At 41.3% G+C, this 19,972-nt stretch overlaps 1 protein-coding gene across 6 annotated transcripts; it reads right to left on the reverse strand.

The window, feature by feature from the left end:
• Positions 1-38: 38 nt before the first annotated feature.
• On the reverse strand, positions 39-19,228 carry LSM14A (LSM14A mRNA processing body assembly factor). Of its 6 annotated transcripts, none has more exons than XM_041490561.1 (10): positions 18,859-19,228; positions 11,102-11,265; positions 9,760-9,892; positions 8,665-8,784; positions 6,748-6,924; positions 6,378-6,440; positions 5,602-5,781; positions 3,984-4,155; positions 2,907-3,135; positions 39-1,844 (listed from the first exon to the last, which is right to left on the reverse strand). In XM_041490561.1, exons 1-10 carry the CDS (start codon positions 18,977-18,979, stop codon positions 1,806-1,808), a joined length of 1,398 nt encoding a protein of 465 aa, XP_041346495.1. In that variant the 5' UTR covers positions 18,980-19,228; the 3' UTR covers positions 39-1,805. The 6 variants fall into 6 exon arrangements, with proteins under 6 accessions (XP_041346495.1, XP_041346499.1, XP_041346494.1 ...); XM_041490565.1 differs by having other exon boundaries at positions 39-1,848; XM_041490560.1 differs by having other exon boundaries at positions 8,665-8,787.
• Between the last annotated feature and the right edge of the window lie 744 nt (positions 19,229-19,972).

Below are 19,972 nucleotides of genomic sequence, written 5' to 3' on the forward strand. Positions count from 1 at the left end.
AGCCCGCCCCGCGCGCAACAAACGAGCGCCGCCGTGCCGCTTTTACTGAACAGTTTATTCTGGTTTAAAATAAAAATAAAAAAAAAAAAAACAGAAAGCCTGGGCGGGCGGGGAGGGGCTACGCAGGGTTTACCCCTGCCCGCGGCTCCCGGCCCGGGTATTTACAGCTGGAACACCTCAGACAGTAAAGAGTTATTGCAACAGGACAGCACTTGCCTCTACGGTCAAAAATCTCAACAGGTGTTCAGAATCGTGACTTGTGGATCCCAAAAGGCAGTTGTTAAACATGCAAAAACATTACTAAACAATATTATCTAACTTCTACAGCTGTCAAATACTTGACCTTAATAAGGAAACCAATTACAAAATACTTCCTTGTAGTGCTATACAAAAGTTATAAAATTAAGATTCTATCAACCACTTTTAAATATTCCAATTTTTCAACAGTGCAGTTTTTCACGTCTTTATCACCACTGAACATTCTGAAGTAAAAAAAAATAAATCAGCAAATTAGATCAAAGTGATGTAATCTTTGGATCCCTTTATTCCTGTGGCCTTCATATACATACACAGACACAAATGACCAGGTTTCTATTTCAGCGTATCAGAAAGTTGCAACTAGTTATCCAGAATTGGCAAAAAGTCCGTACTGTCATTTGTGACTTCGTGGTCTTAGAACCAGAGTCTCAATGTCTCCAAGCTACGGTCTATCAAAATGCAAACAACTTCAAACACTAAGAATTCTTTAAATTGCTCATGTCTACAGGTATTACAACAAAGTTAACGTTTCAAGAATTGACAAATGGAGACAGACTTTTATCCCAGGCATTCCAGGAGAATCACCAACTCGTGTGCCTGGTCCATTATTAAAAAAAGTTAATATTTCTCACTAAGTAAAATCAATTGCAAATCTTGACATATGAAAATTCCTTTTCTCCTTTTTTTGAAAATACCTCCTTAACTTGGTCAAATCCTGTGATATGCCAGAAACTACAAAATCAAATTCTTGCAAGAGCAGTGAAGCGTGTATCCAGTTTTGTGTAATGGAAGAACATTTTCAAAACTTCATTACAGTCCAAATATAAAATCAAACATTTAAGCTTGAAAAGCTGCTAAAGAAAAAGAAACCCAACTAATTCAGTGTTCTTCAGCATATCAACTTTCTGCAATAACAGTATGTTTACCGACTTAAAAATGTTTATTCTTTAAAAAATTAGTTGCTTTTTATACAGCTATACAAAGTTTGTAATGTTTCTTTGGCAATGGGATATAATGGAATTTTACAACTATATAAAAACTTTCCTTTGCCTAAGAAACAGTATTTACTGTGTGTACATATCTGACTGACAAAGCAAGTTTTCTACTGTCCAGCACCCTAGTTGATACAAGAACAACTACCTCAAAAGGGATTTTACAGGATTTCCAAAAAACAACCTTCGGTGGGTCAAAACACTCACAGTATCGACGGCCTTCTGCATACCATTGTCCTTACAACTTGAAGCAATTATCAAATACAGTTTAGTAATAAGAAAAATCCTTTCAGTGATGAAAAAATACTTAAAACTCCATCGAAGTACTGCTTATAATTAACTATACATAAGAAATTACTTATCCTTCTGTCTCAAATATATTTAATGCTTACTGTTTTCAAAGATGGCCATTTCTCAAAAGTAACTGCATTACACCCCTTTGAAATTAAATAGTTAAATCCCAGTGCTGGTGACAAGTATACAGCAAATTAACTTCATTCTTTGCAGAGATCAAAACTAATTCTCTGATTCAAGAAGATCTAGACGTTCACCTGGTTAGTAGCTTTCTTGTAGACTACGCAGCAACTTTGTTGTCTTTCTAGAGGGAACAAAAGCACAGTGTTAAAATTCATTTTGCAAAACAAACCCTACAAACTAATCTGAGCAACAGCCCTGGGAGAAGTTGTGCTGTGCTGGCTATTCCCCACGTCCTGCAGCAGAAAGGAGACCTCTGGAGGAGATCAGGTCGGCATCTGGTGAAGCCCCCTCAGTCTGGCACTGAGTAGAGCAGCTCATCACTCCGAATACAAGGCACAGCACAAATCCTCAGCCCTTACACCACCTCCTACTCAACTGGAAGGAGGCAAAACTCTTGTTCAGAAATTCATATTGCTAATCTTCAATCCCTCATTTCCATTCACGTTCAGCTACCCAAAGTTTCTTTAAGTCATAGGACTAACTGTTGAAAACTAATCAAGGAACAGCTGAGGGATGTTTCTCTCACAACAGAGAGAAATGTGCTGTGATGAAATCCCCCAGTTTTTTAATTTCAAAAAATTAAAATTTCTATATAAAAATCAGAGATTCTTGTTTGCAAAACTCTAACTGTTCATGCAGTAAACTCGCAGAAGTTCTTGTTCTGTCCCCCTCAGAACTCTAAAAGCCTAGTTTATCTGAACCAGTCTGGATTGCTGTCTGATTCTAACCAGTACACCAGTCTGTAAGATTTGTGCCAACTCATTCACAAAGAATTCAAAAGTTTGTTGCACAATGGAAGCAAGTTAAATTATTCCCCCTCATTCTTTGTATTTTACAATATTGCTTGGAAAAATGCTTGCAATTTACATCTCTAAGACTTGCATTCAATCTGTAGAACCTTTTTTCCCCTTCTTTTTCTTCTCCTCCCCAATACCAGCTATCAAATAGCTACTCGGGGCACGTGACGAAAGGCAACCTTTATTTTTGGCTATTGATAGTAAAATGATGCTACGTAACTAAAACCTCAGCATTAATGGACTTTCAAAAAAGTACCTCAGAGCCCCTGCAAAATACCACTCAAAAAGTTCTAGTCCAACATCAAATCTAAAAGCAGGAGACTGTGACCACTCCTTTCCCAGAACAGCGGACGGGGTCAGAGTAACATGAAGTGCGCTTTACCCTATATTCGAAGTCGGCGAACTCCCGGCCTCCACGGCCCCCTCGGAATCCGCCGCGGAAGCCGCGGGGGGCGGTGAAGCCGCCCCTGGCGCCGCCCCGGCCCCTGCCCCCTCGGAAGCCGATGACGCCCCTGCCCCTGTAGCCGCCGCGGCCGCGGTTGGGGCGCAGGGGGATGCCGAAGGTCTCGGCGTTCAACCGCCGCTCCTCAGCCCAGGTGGGTCGCCGCTCCCTGCAGCACAGAACCAACACGGACTGCTGTGAAACTCGGGAAGGAAGGCAGAGGCGCCAGAAAGGCCGTGAAAGGGGTGAAAAACGATACATGAAGCACATTGGTAAATCTCCACAGTATCCCTTCCACAAAAACCCAGGTGTCTGCCACAGTTCACAGGACTCATCAAGAAGGAACGTGGTACAGAGTCATTAATTAGATATTAATAATGCTCTAAGAGTTTGGCATATTGAAAAGCACACTCTGTATCCTCTGCACACAGTATCATTTGAAGCAAGAAATAGCTTACAGTTACAGATGTTATTTTATCTGGCTGTAAGTACAACCAACAACTCCCCCTCCCCCTCCTGCAAGTCAAAATAGGTCAGCAATCCACAACATCGTGTCTAATAAAAAGGCAGCAGCAAAAGATAAGGTTTAATTTTCCTGAAATGCTATCTGCCCGTTTGAACACTACTGGCCAAGACAGTTATGTAATCTGCTTAGAAACCATTACCAAAGCAGGGTCATAATTGATTTAACTGAAGTGTTAATTTAGCAGCAAAGCAATACAAACAAACCCCTCCACATCTTAGTAAATCTGAAAAGGAGATTCTAGAGCCTGTGCATTAAGTTCTAAAAGCATGGCTCTAAAACATCTTAAAATAACTTCACTTCCTATGACCATACTGCACTCGCCCACAAAGAAATTTTGTGCTTCTTATTCCCATTTTATTTTTGCCAGCTGCATGTGGAAATAAGCTCTAATCACCTTTGATTCAGAGTTGATTGTAATGAGTAGCACTGACAGTACTTAGGATATAAACATGCATTAAGCAGACTAACAAGCTTCTCCTGGCAGGCCATACCTATTGTCATCACAGGAAATGTTATCAAAGAAGGATTTGGTTTTGTCATAGTAGCAATTGGGTCCAAGTGGATCTTCCTCATCGGCATTCCCTTCGCTATTTTGGGTATCAACACCTGAGTCACCTTTGTCTTCTCCATTTACGGGCTTCTCTGGTTTCTCAAGTTTATCTTCTGGAAAATAAAAAGTAAACAGAAGCCTAAAAAAACCAGCACTGTTAAGTTATTCCCAGTCAGAGAGGAACTATATTGAACGCTACAAAAATAATTTAATGTGGAAATCAAATAATCTGACACGTAAATTAGGATGTATTGCTGTCTGGAGGTTTCTATGCTTCCTGTGGGTTTAGTTACCAAAAAATCCTGCAGCAGAACAGAACTGATACCCATCTAATTTCTCCCCTCTTCAGATACCTCCTTCCCAGGCTTAAGAGCCGCATTCAGTGAATCCTCCTAAAAGCCATCCCATGGTTTTGTTCGTCCCCGTTGTCCTCTTTTGTCTTCTGGTTTTGCTGCCATCTCCTTTGAGACACAGGGCCAGCATTCAGTTTCTTTGTGATGTATTTACTTCCTAATAATGCCTCAAGTTCAACTCACTGTTTTTAACTAAAAACAAAGCTGACGGTTCAACAGCAGCAGCTATTGCTATCTTCAAATCTCATTCCTAAATGTCTACAGCTTAAATCTCACAATGCTGTGCATGAACTTCAGACAACCAGCTCAACCTTTCCCACACCACACACAAGAACTACCACACTCACAAACATTTCTATAGCTATTTATGGTCAGCATTCCCTTTTCTCTTTATTATTCTGAAAAAAACAGTATCAACAGCAAACCATCACCTGATTGAAAAATTATCCAGAAAAACAAGTGAGCACCACAGGACAGATCGTATGGGACTCAACTGGTGTGTTTACTCTACATTGACAACTGACCATTCATTCCCACCTCTTGTTTCCCAGCTTTTAGCCAATCATTCACTGAAATCACTCACGGTATTAACCTGCAACAATTTTGTCCAAAAATAGTAGCAGCAGTGTAACAAACAAGTGGCTGGTCACAAGAGAATTAGGTAATCAAAACAGAAGCCTGCTAGAAAATGAGTGCTGGCAGCATGGTTTCTAACTACTCCTGTGTTCCTCTGGAAAAGGATAAAAGCAAGGAAATGCTAGAAACTTTCAAACAAACTCTTCTACATACTACAATGAAGTTCTGATCCCAAACTCTTTTGCTTTTGATCTATAATTGACATTATAATTTTGGTCTAATAATTGAAAACCTAAAACATTAATTTTCTTTTATTGCATCCTTTCCAGAACTTTAAAGTAATAAACATTATTGGGACTTCTGGTTAAGTAATCTGCATTTTAACAGAGACTTGTTAGAACTTCACAGATGATATCTGCTAGTTAAAATTCGTTAAAAACTCAAACAGTGACCCAAGTATTTAATTAACATATGACCCCAGTTTACTTATTAATTGGTTTTTAAATTTATTTTTTAATGACTGCAAACAAGACTTAATACTATATGCCTTTTAAGAGTTGTTCTCCAAGGTAGGATCGAAACAGCAAGACAGTTTTTCCATGCTGAAATCTAAAGCAAAAATTGTTTTACCTTTTAATTTAAGTTTATTATGAAATTCTCTATCAATTTCCTCCTTATTGAATTGTGCATTTGCACTTTCAAAGTCAAAGTCCTTCTCAAACTTCATTGGACCATCCCTCCTAATACCAAATCTTCCTCGGCCCCCTCTGTGACCTCCACGGCCTCTCCGTACTGCGGGTGCACCTGGAACTGAAAAGAGGGAAATTCTGTTTGGTTTTGCTTTGTGGATTGGCTTTTCTCTGAAGATGGTGGAGGGTGTTCTGTGTGTTGGTTTGCTTTCTAATTCCTGGGGTAACAGGTTGGGACTTCAGAAGTGCAGGAAGAGAATGCCTGTTGTTTGAAATCCCATCAGAGCAGCTTGTAATTTGTAAATTCACTTACAGTAACGATAAAAGTGACACAGAAAGCATAACAGTACTAAATTTGTGTGTTAAAAGACTCTCTAGAAGTCATTAAAAGGTTTTGGAAGACAAGTTAAAATATTAGTGGCTTTTCAGTCAAGTATTTTTCTAGAAAGGCTTTTATTTCATGCTATTATGTTTATAGACCCATGATATAAACATATACTTGATTTATATTTTTATTAAAATTGATTTCTTAGTATAAAACAACAAGAAAAGATTTTTCTCTTTAATGTTGGCTTCATTCGCTTGTATTCTTCTGGCTCAATGCAAAGTTGTTACCCTCTCAAAGGAAAATGTGAAACAATTTATGTATTTTACCAAATTTAAAAAAAACGTATTGGTCTGAAAGCAACGATAGCTATTTCTCAAAACATGATTTACCAATTTGTCGTTTGTTTTCATTTCTGAGTTCATTTTCTGATCTTGAAACCTTGTGTGCTTCAGCTAAAGTTGGAAATAAAAACATGATTTGTTTATCCAATTAGATATTTTTGATCATACTTTTGTATATATAGTTCAGATTTTTAAAAAAATCCAAACCTATAAATGCAAATCACATGTTTAAATCATAAAAAAAAAGTAATTTAGCATATATGCTTAAATTTAAAAAGAAATATGTATCTAATCCAGGTCTCTGCTGGCCAGCCTACCAGCAATAGACAGCAGGAAAATTCCTATATACTACCCTTTAAAAGAGCACTTTGTATGTGTATGGAAGGAATTAAGCTGTATGAAAACTATCCAAAGCTACCTCGTCTGTGCTCTTGGTTCTCTAGGGATTTTTGGCTTGCAGACACCAAAGGTCTGGTTTGTACAGGACTCCTCCTCCCAACTGGTGCTGGAGTGGGCAGGTGGGCTGAAGCTGTTTGTACAGCTTGTTCCATGGTGGGGCTCCTTCTCAAATGGTCCATCTGAGGGCTTGAACGACCTGGGGAAAAAATCAAACCAAACCAGCTTATTTCTCATCTACAGAGGTGAGTTACTGGAGTTACTGGTCTCAACCAATCTAGACTGACAGGTTTATCTGCCTTAGCAGTTAAGGCAGCTGTGTCAAAAAAAAAAAAAAAAAATTTTTGCACCATCAGATCCACTAATTCAGAATAAAGGATGTTTAGGAATACCCCTTCCCTCACTCTAAAATGAAATAATGGGTAGGACACCCAATCCCTACCAACCCATTAATGATGTACACTTAGCTGTGGAATCAAACTTTGGCATTGACTGGAGGTAATAATGCTCTTTCTGCCTCCCTGGGATGCCAAGTGGGAAGAGGCTGCTCCCAAAGGCAGCTGTGATGCTGCTCAGGCACTGCTGCAGGATCCCTGCCCACGCAAGGACAGCGGCACGGGTGGGCTCAGTGCAGGGAAGGAGCTGGGGGAGCTGCCCCACACAGCACTGCTCACACAGGGCCACGTGCAGCACCTTCAGAATGGAGCCATGGATCCAGCCAGACAAGCTTACAACACCAAACAGGTAAATCTACTAAGAAATTAGACTAAGGCTCAAGTCCCAGTAAGTGAAAGAACAAGGTTCTATCTATCTCATTACAAAACTAACAAAAGGAAAACAAAAAAAAACCAAACCCATGAACAAAACAGTAAATCCAACCATAACACACTTGCAATTGACAAAGATGAAAAATATTTCTAAAAGCAAGCACTCAGAAAACCACAGGAAATGTTGTTGCAGAATGTATGTTCACCCAGAGCATATGTCGTACATGTCCACAAATCGTACAGGCTTTAACTGCAGAAAACCAAACTTCTGTTTCAAAAGAGAAATGCTCAGCATACTTTTGTCCCTTGCATTAATCCAACAAAGCAGAACCTATCTTTGGCAACCCACTCAACTAGTCCTAGAAACACTCCGAACGGGTATACAAATCTCAGCTGGAATTTAGGAAAAAAGCCTATTTGCTGTAAGTGTTTTGCCTTTTACCATGACTGCATAATTTAAAAACAGCATTAGGAATATATCTCGGCACACTCTTTGACAGCAAGGAAGAGTGGAAGAGCAGGAAATAATGGGGTTTGGGTTTTTAAGGAGCAATGTTAACAACATCTGCATGAAGGTGAGGGTGAAGGTGTTCAGTGTTTAGTTTCTTTTTTCTGTGCCATTCAAATATCATCCAGAATCTTATTTTTTCCAGTATTACACAAACTATCCATACAGTTCCTGTTAATATTAAGCTGATTTAAAAGTCATGTCAACACCTCTACAGGAAATCAGGTCTGTTGTTAATATCATCTATGTAACTATGCACGAACAGAAAAACTAGAGTTAGGAATAAAGATTTTAAAATTTTAAGCTGAAGGACTTCCCATTTCTCTCAGTATGAAGTATCTGCAGTTCTGCCACGTTATTAACAAAACTAAATACTGAATTTCCACATGTATCTGCTTCCCAACACTATTTCACTTAATTAAGCCCTACTTCTCAGTACAGGTGCTTTAAAGGTAACAATAAATGTGTTACCACCTGCAGCACCCCAAGATGTAGAGAAAACACATTTAAAGAGCAAACACAAAGCCTCTCAGTGTTTCCTGGGTTTAATACCAAGTGTTTTCATGAGAGAATTCAGCTGTTTGGTTGATGTTTCTGGCAATCACCAAAATCATATAGACACAACTCGTCAAAAAAAGACTGAAGTCACTGAAAAAGATTTTACCTTGAGACATCTGTGTTTTTAGTGATCTTGCATCTGTTGTAAATGCAGAACCAACTGCAGTGCTTTGGGACATGCTAGCACTGCCTGAAGAGTCTGTTCCAAAAGATGTTAAAGAACCTCCTGCTTTGAAAGAAATAATATAGTTGTAAAATCTGGTTTAGACTTTTTTTTTAAATTAGCACTAAGTGATTAGAGAAGCTTTATTAGGCAGTTATTCTAGAGCACACGTAAGTCTGCCCTTTCCATACATTTTTAGTGTAATCTAGCAGATGTATGTACATAGGCTGGTAAGACTAGTATCTTGATTTTTCAATCTAAAATGAAAAACAAAAAAGCACTTCTAACTTCACCATCACAAGTATAAACAAAACACAGTCATCTTATGGAGCCATACATGTTACTGGTATATATTTCCACGTAAGATCCTTTCAGCAAAAATATTACTGTCACGTACTGTTAATTGATATCAAAATACAGCCAATTCTACAGTCTCTCTTTTGCATGGCTAACGTTTTCACTACCAGGAGTAACACTGCTGCCAGAATAGTTATGAGATTGTAAGTTCCTATGAGAAGAACTAAACTGTGAAACAAACTCTCAGGGAGGAAGGAAAGTTGGTTGGTGAGTGTCAGAGAGAATGCACAGGCTAAAGGAGCAACTAGCCCACACAGCTCACAAATACTTCCAGCATCTATTTCCCAGCTAGCCAACACCTCCTGAACAGCTGGAGGATTGCACTGGCACATGGTTGCTGAATAATCCAAATCCTCAGTTAAGGCACACAGCACCTGGTCAACCCAACAGGACAGCTATGGGGCTTCCCTGGAGGGGCTGCCTCTACCAATTGTGAAATATAATGAATACTGGTCCCTCTGAGATAGGTATTTAGTCCTCAATCATAATTATTTTGATTTAAGATGCAAAGACTATGAAGAACTCTACTTTCGAACTGAACTGCAGAACTAACAGAAATGGAAGACTTTGAATCTGCCTTAGGATAAGACACTGAGGAAATTCTAAGCAGTGATGATTACTGTCTGTGCACACAGAGATCTTCACTCCCAGGAAAACACCAGATAACCAAAGTGAACCTACCAACTCCCACAGCGCCGAACTGCTGCCCCACCAGCGGGCTCGGGCTGAACTGACTGTACGCAGGCATCCTGCCAAAAGGACCGTAGGACCCCACAGACTGGAATGAAGATGTAGTCGAAGATCCTAGTGAAGACTAAAGACAAAACACACAACACACTAGCAAAAATTCGTATTTACACCAGAATTAGGAAATAGTTCTGTGAGGCGAGACATGTAGAAACTCTAAAATAAACTTTTTTCACAAGTATGTACAGCTTAGAAAGCACTTTTACCCTTCCACCATCACAGACCTGTGGAAACAGTAACACAAAATTTTGCAATCTTTTCCCTACAGCCTCAGACACCAGACTCTCTTGTCAAACACAGACATATAAACTTTGTTGGCAAATTTAGGAAGTGCCCTATCTTTTTCTTTGAAGTTTCAAACCCCACAAGTACAATAAGACACTCAAGCATACTGGAGGAGGCTGTGGTTATCACTATTATTGGGGATCACAGTAATGCAACTTCACCACTCTTGACTACAACTGACAGAGGGACTTGCACCAAATTTAATAAAAGTCCTTGGAGAAATGCAAGGGCACATCATAAGGAAGTTCAAGAATTTTATCCTACAGAATAGATAAAGTAGAAGAATCATACTACATGAGATTATTGACTTCCATTTGAATCAAGAGATTTCCTCTTGCTCTCAGGGATGATTTTAAGATACTCCATAAGCACAATCAAAAAGCCAACAAATTTCTGAGAAAACTATTTATCAGTCTGTTTATTACAAAATGACAGACTAACTAAATCTGAAGACCTCGAAGTTGTAAGTTGCTTTCACCTCAGAAACCAAGTATTCACTATTCAAATAACTGCCTTATAGTATGAAGCCTGTTTAAAAGCATAGCTAGATGAACACTTTAAAGTCATAGTTAGCAAAAAATGTTGAACATTGAAAAAAAAATAAAACTAACAAGCAAACAAAAGCCACTAATTATCTGGAGATATTTCAACATTTACTCCGTTTGATTTATACCAAGCCTGATCTTCCCAAGAACTATGTGTCCTAAGCCAAGTCCCTTTCAAAAAAGGCATCAAGACCTACAAAACACCATTAGTTGGTTTTGAAAAGACAGCAGCTTTGATATGTAGTGCACTGTGCTAGAGTTAGATTTCAACCTTCATTGTCACAGTTAAAGACTGTGAAAGAAGAAAATCCTTCCAGAGTTCTTTACTCTGGGTTGTGAACCTTACAGTGATGAACACTTTAATTTTTAAACACCCAGCTAGAGAGCACTTAAGCTAGCAAGTCACCTCTTCAGCAACAATTATTTACAACTCTGTTGTGACTTACCTGAACAATGGCAGGGTCCTGTGGCAAGGAGCACTGAGGTTTTGGTGGCTCACAGACAGTCAGGTCTTTAATGTCGCTGCCACGGAATATAATGTACTCGAAGACCTCATCGCGAGGTGGGATGGGTCTGTCCGTTGGTCTGTCTTCTGTACCAAAGGAGCGAACTGCAGGGGTGGGAAGGGAGGAACAGAATGAAACGTCCCACATTCAACAAAAGGGTTCCAAATATACTGCAGAGACCAACAGCTTTAAATAAAAAGGATAAAATTTCATTGAGAAAACACACCATATTGAATAGGCATCATATTCTTCACCATTATCAACTCTCCTCAGACAAACAAGTAATTTAAGCTAAAAAATCTGAGTTGAAATCCAAGCTGAAAGACTAAGACATCACTTGTGCTATTAATTACATGTTGAATATTTCAATTGTTTTGTGAGGGTAAGGGGAAGCAGCAAGGCAGGTTTTTTTGGCTGGTAAGTCAATCCTACACATCAAGGAATAAATGAGTTTACATACTTCATATTCTACATTTGCAAAACAGGAAAAACATGCTAATACTACTAAAACCTGGAATATTAAGAATTATCAAATGTGAATTTCTCAAGAGATTCAAACTTTAATAAAACAATTTTCCCTAAGCAAAATGCATTCTTCTTGCTGGTGTAAGGTTCATATGATGTCATATGATCTCTGCCAAATTAAGCAAACTCACTGGGGCATAACTATCTTCCTAGTGTGCACCATACCAAGACATTAAATTCCTTGTATGAATTCCAACAGCTTTCTGACTGCATAGCAATGAAGCAATCAAGCTCTTCCTTTTGCACTACATATAATCACTACCACTACATGGATACCATCACTTTGCTGTCACTGTCCTTTTCCCCACCATCAGACTGCCAACCCTGGGTGAATATCAAATGAAACAAAGAAATAACTGAAGAAGAGATTTGTCTCCAAGGGCTAGTTGTGTAAGCAAAAACTAAACAATGGACTGAAACCAGAGAGGGCAAAAAAAACCCAAACCCCCAAAATCATGACAGTCACATTCAATCACAATTTCATAAACTTGTAGCAGCTTTAACAATCCCTCATGACTGTTTATGCTCCAGCCTTTTAGAAAGTGTGTGTTTGCTTTTCAAGGTACAGGTTACACTGAGAAAAAAAAAAAATCTCTATTTTGCTTTCATTTACCAGAATTAGATTTCCCTTCATTTTCAGATGCATCAACATTTTGGAGACATCATTAGGCACTTATTTGCAGCCATAGTATCATTAGTCAAGAAAAGCAGAGTCTCCCGTAGAGATGTATAAAGTGATACTGAGTCATTTCTCAGGCTGCACCAGCCATCTTCCATCATTGTTGCTTCTTATGATACTGCATAAACAGAGCTTAACAGTCAGGTATTAAAATCTTTTTAAGAAGTATAATTCAGGGGTAAAGAGATCATGTCCACACTACAAAGAAAAATAACATTAAGTAGTTACAATTACTTTGTTCATGTATCATCTAGTGAGCTGACTTTCATGATCTTTTCTGTTTCTGTGCATCTGAAAGTCTGCTCTGAATGGTACTACAAAGTGTGAGCAATGTAAAAAGGCACACACTGTTCAGTTAATGTCAGTCCTTGTTAGGAAAGGAATCTGTCTTCTTTTCCTCTACAGAAAAAAAGTGTCTGGAGCTTAAGAATTCGCAGAAATTAACTCAAAGTAATGCACAGTAGCTTAATAACATTATCAGTGGGTCATGTGCATTCCTGGGTCAATTAATTCCATTACTTTTTATTCACCAGGATTTTCTATTTTACTATCTTGACCGTGGATCTATCCTCAATTTCTGGCCATCTTATACTCTATTTATTAGCTAACTAATAAATGAGCCTGGACTTTCATTCCATCATTTGACACGCTGCCTTGGTAAGTAAAACCCAAGTAGGTTTTGTACTGCTTCTCTCTGTCCCACATTGAAATGGTTTCTCTAGTAGCCATTTCATCTACAAAGGTGCACAAAAACGGCCAGAGTATGATCAGTTAGTTACCAAAGGATTTTACTTTCTAGCTAAAATGAAGAAACTACTCCATAGAAGCACCACAGAGAAAGGGTAGCAAGTTGAAGGGCTGCATCTTGTCTTTACATGGAAATAAAACTCTAATGAACTGTGGAAGAAATATGCTTTGAAAGTATTTCTCAAGTCAGAGCTACACTACACAGGTAAGTCTTTTAATATTAATACTCATGTCCCATGACACATATAGGAACAGTTCTAACACCTAGCAATTACCTTTCTCCATTCTAAACCAACAAAAAAAAAAAAAAAGGGAACCACCAGACTTTCTTCTACTGATGCACTGAAAGAAGCAAAGGGATTTCAGTGTATGTTAAAAAACAATGTCTTTCTCCACACCATGAAATTACCATAATATCAAAAGGAAGTTCTTCAGTGCCAAAATTTAGAATTAATCTTTAAGAGATTCAACTGTCTATGCAGCTAACTCAAGACACTGACAATGGTTTACCAATAAAACACACTAAGACTTGCTACTAAAAGTTGGACTCTTCCTTTACTTCTCCCCTGCCCCAAATCAAACTGGTTTTATCACAGTCTTCTGCAAAATATAAACACAATTTCATCCAAAGAAGATTTGCTCTGCTGGAGAGGGGTAAGCGAACTCCCCTGATTCTCACCACAAGCAACCATATAACCACTCCAAGTCCAAGTTCCTTTTAAAGCAGGAACCAGAACCACGTGTCTGGTAATCTTAGGAAGGGCTACCTAACAAGTAGCCCAGTCAGGTCCTTCAGGGTGTTAAGGAGCTGAAAGTTATTTTTTGTATATTGCAAAAGCATACCCACCTTTACAGTTTGTGTTTTCCTCACTTAGATTAGGATTTAATACAATCTGAGCTCTTGAAAGTAAGAAGTGGCCAGTATAGCAGGATTTTAGAAAGAAATAGCTTTTACCACGTTTTCTCATGCTCAGAAATACTAAGTTGCCAGAGTATCAAAAGCACAAGGTATTGGAGCAGCAGCAGGCTTAGAACTCTGTCCAGCTCTGACTCTGGGGGAATTTCCTCAGACTATCTCCTTCCTCCAAAACAAGGCGCAGTAGTTCACATATAGCAAAATACTGAAGAGTGAGAGATTAAAATAAGCACAAAAATATTGTCTTGCGAAAGACAATCTTACACTGCAGTAAATCTAATTAATTTTACCTTGTCTATTTCAGGATTGTTTTTTTCTGTTATTTCTGAAAGAGCTAAACTGGCTTAAGGACTTGCAAACAAAAGGACAAGCAGTACATGTTAAAAGCAAACTTATTTTTTGTAAGTGTAAATATACATAAGTCAGTAGCTAGCTAAAATAACTAACTCTCTTGAGGCTATTAATCTATACACTTGTGCCCAAGTAGTTCCACCAGCTTCATATTAAAGTGCTGTGAGCAAATTTTTGTACAGATTTTGACTGTGATATTACTACTATACGATATTTTAATGTATATTACCACAGTACACTACTGTAGCATTCGATGGCAGCATTGCAACTTTCCCTATCAGTTGGTCAATAGATATATTACTTGTTGATTAACACAGGGAATCTAAGCAGAATGTTAATCAGAAGTGAAGCCACTGACTCTGCTAGCAAGAGGACTCTGCTCGCCCACAAGGTGAACTCCTGCAAACAGGCAGCTCAGTCTGTGCACAGCACGGCCACTCTCCTGGCTCCCTGAGGAGCAAACGCACACAGACACCAGCTCCTCCCTGCTCCTAAGGCACCAGGAGGAGCACGACTACTAACACCAGACCACCACCACCGAACAAGTCATTTCAATTGCCACCTCTCCACACATCACAACCCTTGCACTGCAAACATGCTTTGATGCCCGCACACCACAGCAGCTCATTCCCCCAGAACAATTACCTCAGCCTGCATTCCCTTACTTGCAGGGAGATGGAGCAGGCTTTGACAAGAGGAATTTTTCTGCTGTGACATACTGTGCCCAAGTTTGGTTTGGCACACAGGCCCTAACCTTCAAGACATCCAAGAAGCATGTTACTTAACTGACTAAAAAATACCTTCCTAAAAAACTGATAGAAATTTAACCCTTCCCTTTCCTGCTCCCATCCCTGAATAAGCTCAAGCTCAGGATTCCAACTTTCCTCTGTCTGCATTTCTGAGTCTTTCACCAGCAAATAATGTTCTGTAGAAGTCTGAAAGGGAAGTTTTCCTTTGGATGTGTCATTACACCATGGACAACACTATCACAGATGGTTGAAAATGCCAGAAGTTTAACTACTTCTTAAAATTACCAAAAGGTGTTTCACAAGGTCGCAAATGCAACTCTCAGTGGTCCAAGAGTTGCTAAGTGAGAACTGATGCATTATAGCAGAGACAATATGTAATTCTGTTTCTTATACTCATATACCTAAGGACTCCCTGTTGTTGAAGGAACAAAGCTTTTTCTGACACAATATGACTGTCCTAACACAGCTTATCTGCATTAAAAATAACTCTCTCTAAATCAGTGCCTTGAAATAGAAAAGCATTATGTACAACTAATATGAAAGATCACATCTCCTTTTTAGTGCCACAACATTTAAGATCAAGCACTGTGATTATTCTGTAAATGCCCCAGGTAGGGCAGCAATCGTTTTCCAGCAAGAAAACTAAGCATAGCTTGCAAACTCCTCTTAAATTGCTTGGGTTAATGATGTTTTAAAAATTAATAATGAGTTATTAAAAAACTAAGTGTTAACTAGAACCACGAACTAGAAGGACATTTCAAGTTATTTTAACTTGAGGCTTGACAATAGGAGTGAGTGGGTTTTGGTTCCAGACACTGTCTCTGAAAAGTTGTTGATCCAAAGAAAACATATGCACTAATAACATTTAAGAACCTCAAATGTCTGCACAGCTTGCTTGGTGTTTGGAATCCACTATGGATGGGTATTTCTACTGTTATTTAAATAACTATACACTTATACACTTTGTGAAAGGATGCATCACTTCACCTTATCAGACTCCAGCTTAGGTTAAAAATGTTATGTTCAATATTTAATAGTTCCTATCTTTCTCTAACTGTGAGATAGAGGCCACAAGTTTTGCTTAGTGAAAAGATCAGCACATTGTAAACAAAATGCTGATCAGAGAACGAGAGCAGATTGCCCCTAGTGAGGAAGGACTACAGCCTGTGCTGGCAACCCAAAAACCGTATTTCTGTCTGAAACACTCGACAATTGAACACGAACACAACTTCACGAGATTAATCTCTGACTTTGGTTCTGCCCACACAAATCCTACGGTTGGGCAAATCTGTAGTTAGTCAAGAACAGACTCTACCTCTACTTTTGCACTTTATGTCACCATTTCAGTATCCTCAGTTAGAATATGAATAATGCTGAGGTGCCCTGCATTCAATTCAGGGAACAGTCATATCACACACACTACACAGCTCAGCAACTGAAAGCATGAAGTATTTTGGCTTTTTTTTTTTTTTTTGCCCCCTCTCGGAAAAAAAAAAAAAAAAAAAAAAAAAAAAAAAAAAAGACATTTGTGGTCAAGATTCACCCTAAACAGTTCTGTTTGACTTCTGGACTCAGCACAAGAAGAAAAGGCACTATCACCTGATCAAAATATCTACAGCTAAAGCACAAGTTCTGCTTCTTTCACAAAGAGACCTGGCCAGTAATTAAGCACACCTGCCACCTCACATATACACTGTCATATCCACTCAATGGCCTGAGCCTGCAGAAACTCAAATACTCAAATGCTCACTCTCGAGTGGAGCATTCTGCTCATGAGCACAGAGAACTGCTCTGTAGTCTAATATTGTTGTTAGCAGCTCCACATTAACACCAAGACTTTTGGTTCCAGGCAGCCTAGAAATACTGGTTTATTCTCTTCTGAATCATAACACTATTACAAAATACACATTCTTCAGCTAACTCAGCCAAGTTTTATTAAAGTAAATTCAGTGGTTTAGATTTACATTTCTGATGAGAGCAATGAGAAGAGAGCAGATCAGACTTGTAACTGTAGTTTGATCTATCTTAAATATGCACACTTTGGCAGCTACACCACAACATGACTTAACCACTCTCGAGAAGTCATGCAAAATTGGCTTGGTCAGCACTAAATCAGTCTAATTTTGGACAAGACTATCACAAAGTCCTCAAGGATATGATTCTTTTTCTGTGTGCTTTTGCACAAACCTTAACAATCACAGCATGCAACTGGAATTTCTGAACACTTCTTTTTAATCACAATATCCAGCTTTTACTTGCATAAACCAAAACCAGCTGTCCTTTCAAAGTAGATAATGCAACTCCAGCCAGGCAATTTAACCTAAAGGCAACTTCAGAAATAAGTAAAAATCACATAATGAAAGCTAACTGTCCCGTAAGCGAAATGTGCAAGCCGGGGACCAAACGCAACTTAAGGTGTTTCAAAGCCCATGTATCACAATTTACAAAACAGAGTAACCTATTTCTTAAACAATAACGGGGGGGGGGGGGGGGGGGTGTTGCTTGCGAGAAGGGAAGGCCTTAAAGTGACACAGCGCACAAACAAGAATTACCACAAAGGCCAGCGAAAGCAAACACATTCATGGGATGCACCAGCACCCAGGGCTGTGCAGAACGGTATGGACGGCGTTAAACCTTTCCTATCGGCCCGGAACCGAGCTCTGGAATCCTCTCTGTCCCAAATATTTCATTTACAAGTACTAATTTTTCCTCTTACCTAATGGCTACATAGACTCTCTGCTTTTACATACTGATTTAGATTACTTAGCAAGACTTCATAGATGCAAGAAGTGTAAAGAAAAAAAATGCTGAGTGATGCAGAATCTATTCTAAAGAGGTTATTAACAGTTCTGACTTAATGTTTTACCTTGAGAATGAATTATCATGCATGAAAAACACTGAAGTCCTTCGGATGCCCAGTTTCAAAAATTCTCTTTTTTGTCCCCAACTCTTTTCTCAGTAAACCTGTCTTTCTAACTTTCTTATACATTCACAAAGATCTCTTCTCCTTCCCGACATATAAATGTGCGTGCATGTGTATATCTTGAGGCACATAACATTCTCGTACCATTTCGAACTACACTGTGCCATATACCTCCAAAATTAACAGCTTACGTTCAGCTTTTGTCGGTAATCCAGCACGCAGGATTCCCTTCAGATCCTAGCTGTCTGCCGTTCTAAGATGCACAGCAACCCAGTCATACAAGGCCCTATAGCCCGTAGGTCTGGAATTCTTAACGATGCAAAGAAAAACTCTTTCTAGCCTCCCCCTCCTACTCCCTTTCACGCACTAGCTCCGGACGGCTTCCCCCGCCACGGGCTTCATACTTGCACTCTACTGGGAACACCTCTGAGCAGCCCCCGGCAAGGAACCGCTGCCGGCTCCTCGCCGCGAGGATCCCTTCCCGGAGCGGGAGGAACGGAGGGGAGCGGGCCCTCGCAGCGCCGTCGCGCCGCCGCTCTCACAGCCAGACCCTCTCTCGCTTCCACCTCCCCCGCAGCCGCCCCGCCGGGAGGACGGCGGGACGAGGCGGGCTCTGACCGAGCTCCGCCGGGCTCCCGCAGGCTGCAGGCTGCCCGCCGGGCCTCCTCAGCGCCCGGCCAGCGCCGCGGCTCCGGCTCCTCGCCCGATCCCGGTCCCGCGGCCTCGATCCCGTCCCGCGGCCGCGCTCCCCTCCCGCCCCTCCCCGAGCGCCGCCGGGCCCGCTCCTCCGGCCGGCCGCGTCCTTACCCTTGGCCAGCGCCACCGTGGAGTTCTCGGTGTCGATGGTGTACAGGATCCCCTCATAGCGAATCTCAGCCTTGGAGATGAGGCTGATCTTGCTCCCGATGTAGGGCGTCCCCCCGCTCATGGCGCTGCTTCTCGGTCAGGGACACCGCCGCTGCCGAGGGCTCCTTAAGCCAGGCACAAGTAGCCGAGCAAGCCTGCCTCTGAGTCGTAGTAGGCGCTGTCCTCCTGTCGCCCCGAGCCGCCGCTCCCACACAGCAGAACCCGCGGCAGAGCCCTCAGCGAAGCACTCAACACGGCCCGCACCCCGCGGCTCCCAACATGGCCGCCGCCTTCATCTTCCCTCACAGCGCCCCCCGCCCGGCCCGCCAGGTGCATGCCGGGAGCCCGGCTACTCTCGCGAGAGCTGCGGACGGGGGACGCTGAGTTGGGGGCGGGAACGTCGCGGAGAGGCGTCGAGGTCCCGCGCGCGACGGCGGGAGCGGAGCGCGGGGCTTCGGCCCCGCTCGGCACCGCTCGGCCCCGTTCGGCGCCGCTCGGCACCGCTCGGCCCCGTTCGGCACCGCTCGGCACCGCTCGGCCCCGCCCGGCCCGGCAGCCCCCAGCGCTGCCCCGGCCCGCCGGTCCGGTGTCGTTCCTCGGCAGCCCCGGCCCTGGCGCAGCTCGTGGGCCGTCAGCGGGCAGTTGACAGGAGCTTTGGTGGTGGAGGTTTCGGGGTGTTTGAGGGGCCCGGTCGTTGAACGGCAAATCCTGGGGATCGCCATGGGCAGCCGACAACCGCAGGAGAAGCGCAGGAGCGGGGGGATAGCATCAGTTCGCGTTTCACGGGGATTCCCTTTTACTCTGCTGAGTGTCACATCCTGGCAGCCAGCACTGAGCAACACAGTCGTTGATGAAATCTTGACCAAAGTGTGGGACTAACCCTGGAAAAACACCCTTTTAGTACAAGTAAAGCACACAAACACCTCATGATTTTGTGACTGCACTTGATTTGTGCACCTTAAGAAAGAATCACAAATGAGGCTTCTGTTGGAGGCCACGGTACTGCCTCAGCCCCCTGGAAACCACCACCACAAAGACCAGCTTCTGGAAAGGTGGCTTAGCTTTTGTTTCAGCA

Source organism: Pyrgilauda ruficollis, unplaced genomic scaffold (genome assembly GCF_017590135.1).
Source record: "Pyrgilauda ruficollis isolate IOZ18807 unplaced genomic scaffold, ASM1759013v1 scaffold124, whole genome shotgun sequence".
In the NCBI taxonomy this organism is placed as follows: Eukaryota; Metazoa; Chordata; class Aves; order Passeriformes; family Passeridae; genus Pyrgilauda; species Pyrgilauda ruficollis.

What these genes read in the sequence shown, in the direction of transcription:
- LSM14A (XM_041490560.1), bottom strand. Translation starts at nt 18,979, where the DNA reads ATGAGCGGGGGGACGCCCTACATCGGGAGCAAGATCAGCCTCATCTCC. An exon ending in CACGGTGGCGCTGGCCAAGG is followed by an intron (nt 11,266 to 18,858) that starts GTAAGGACGCGG and finishes CCACCCCTGCAG; the next exon opens with TTCGCTCCTTTGGTACAGAA. An exon ending in TGAAAACAAACGACAAATTG is followed by an intron (nt 5,782 to 6,377) that starts GTAAATCATGTT and finishes CCCTCTTTTCAG; the next exon opens with TTCCAGGTGCACCCGCAGTA.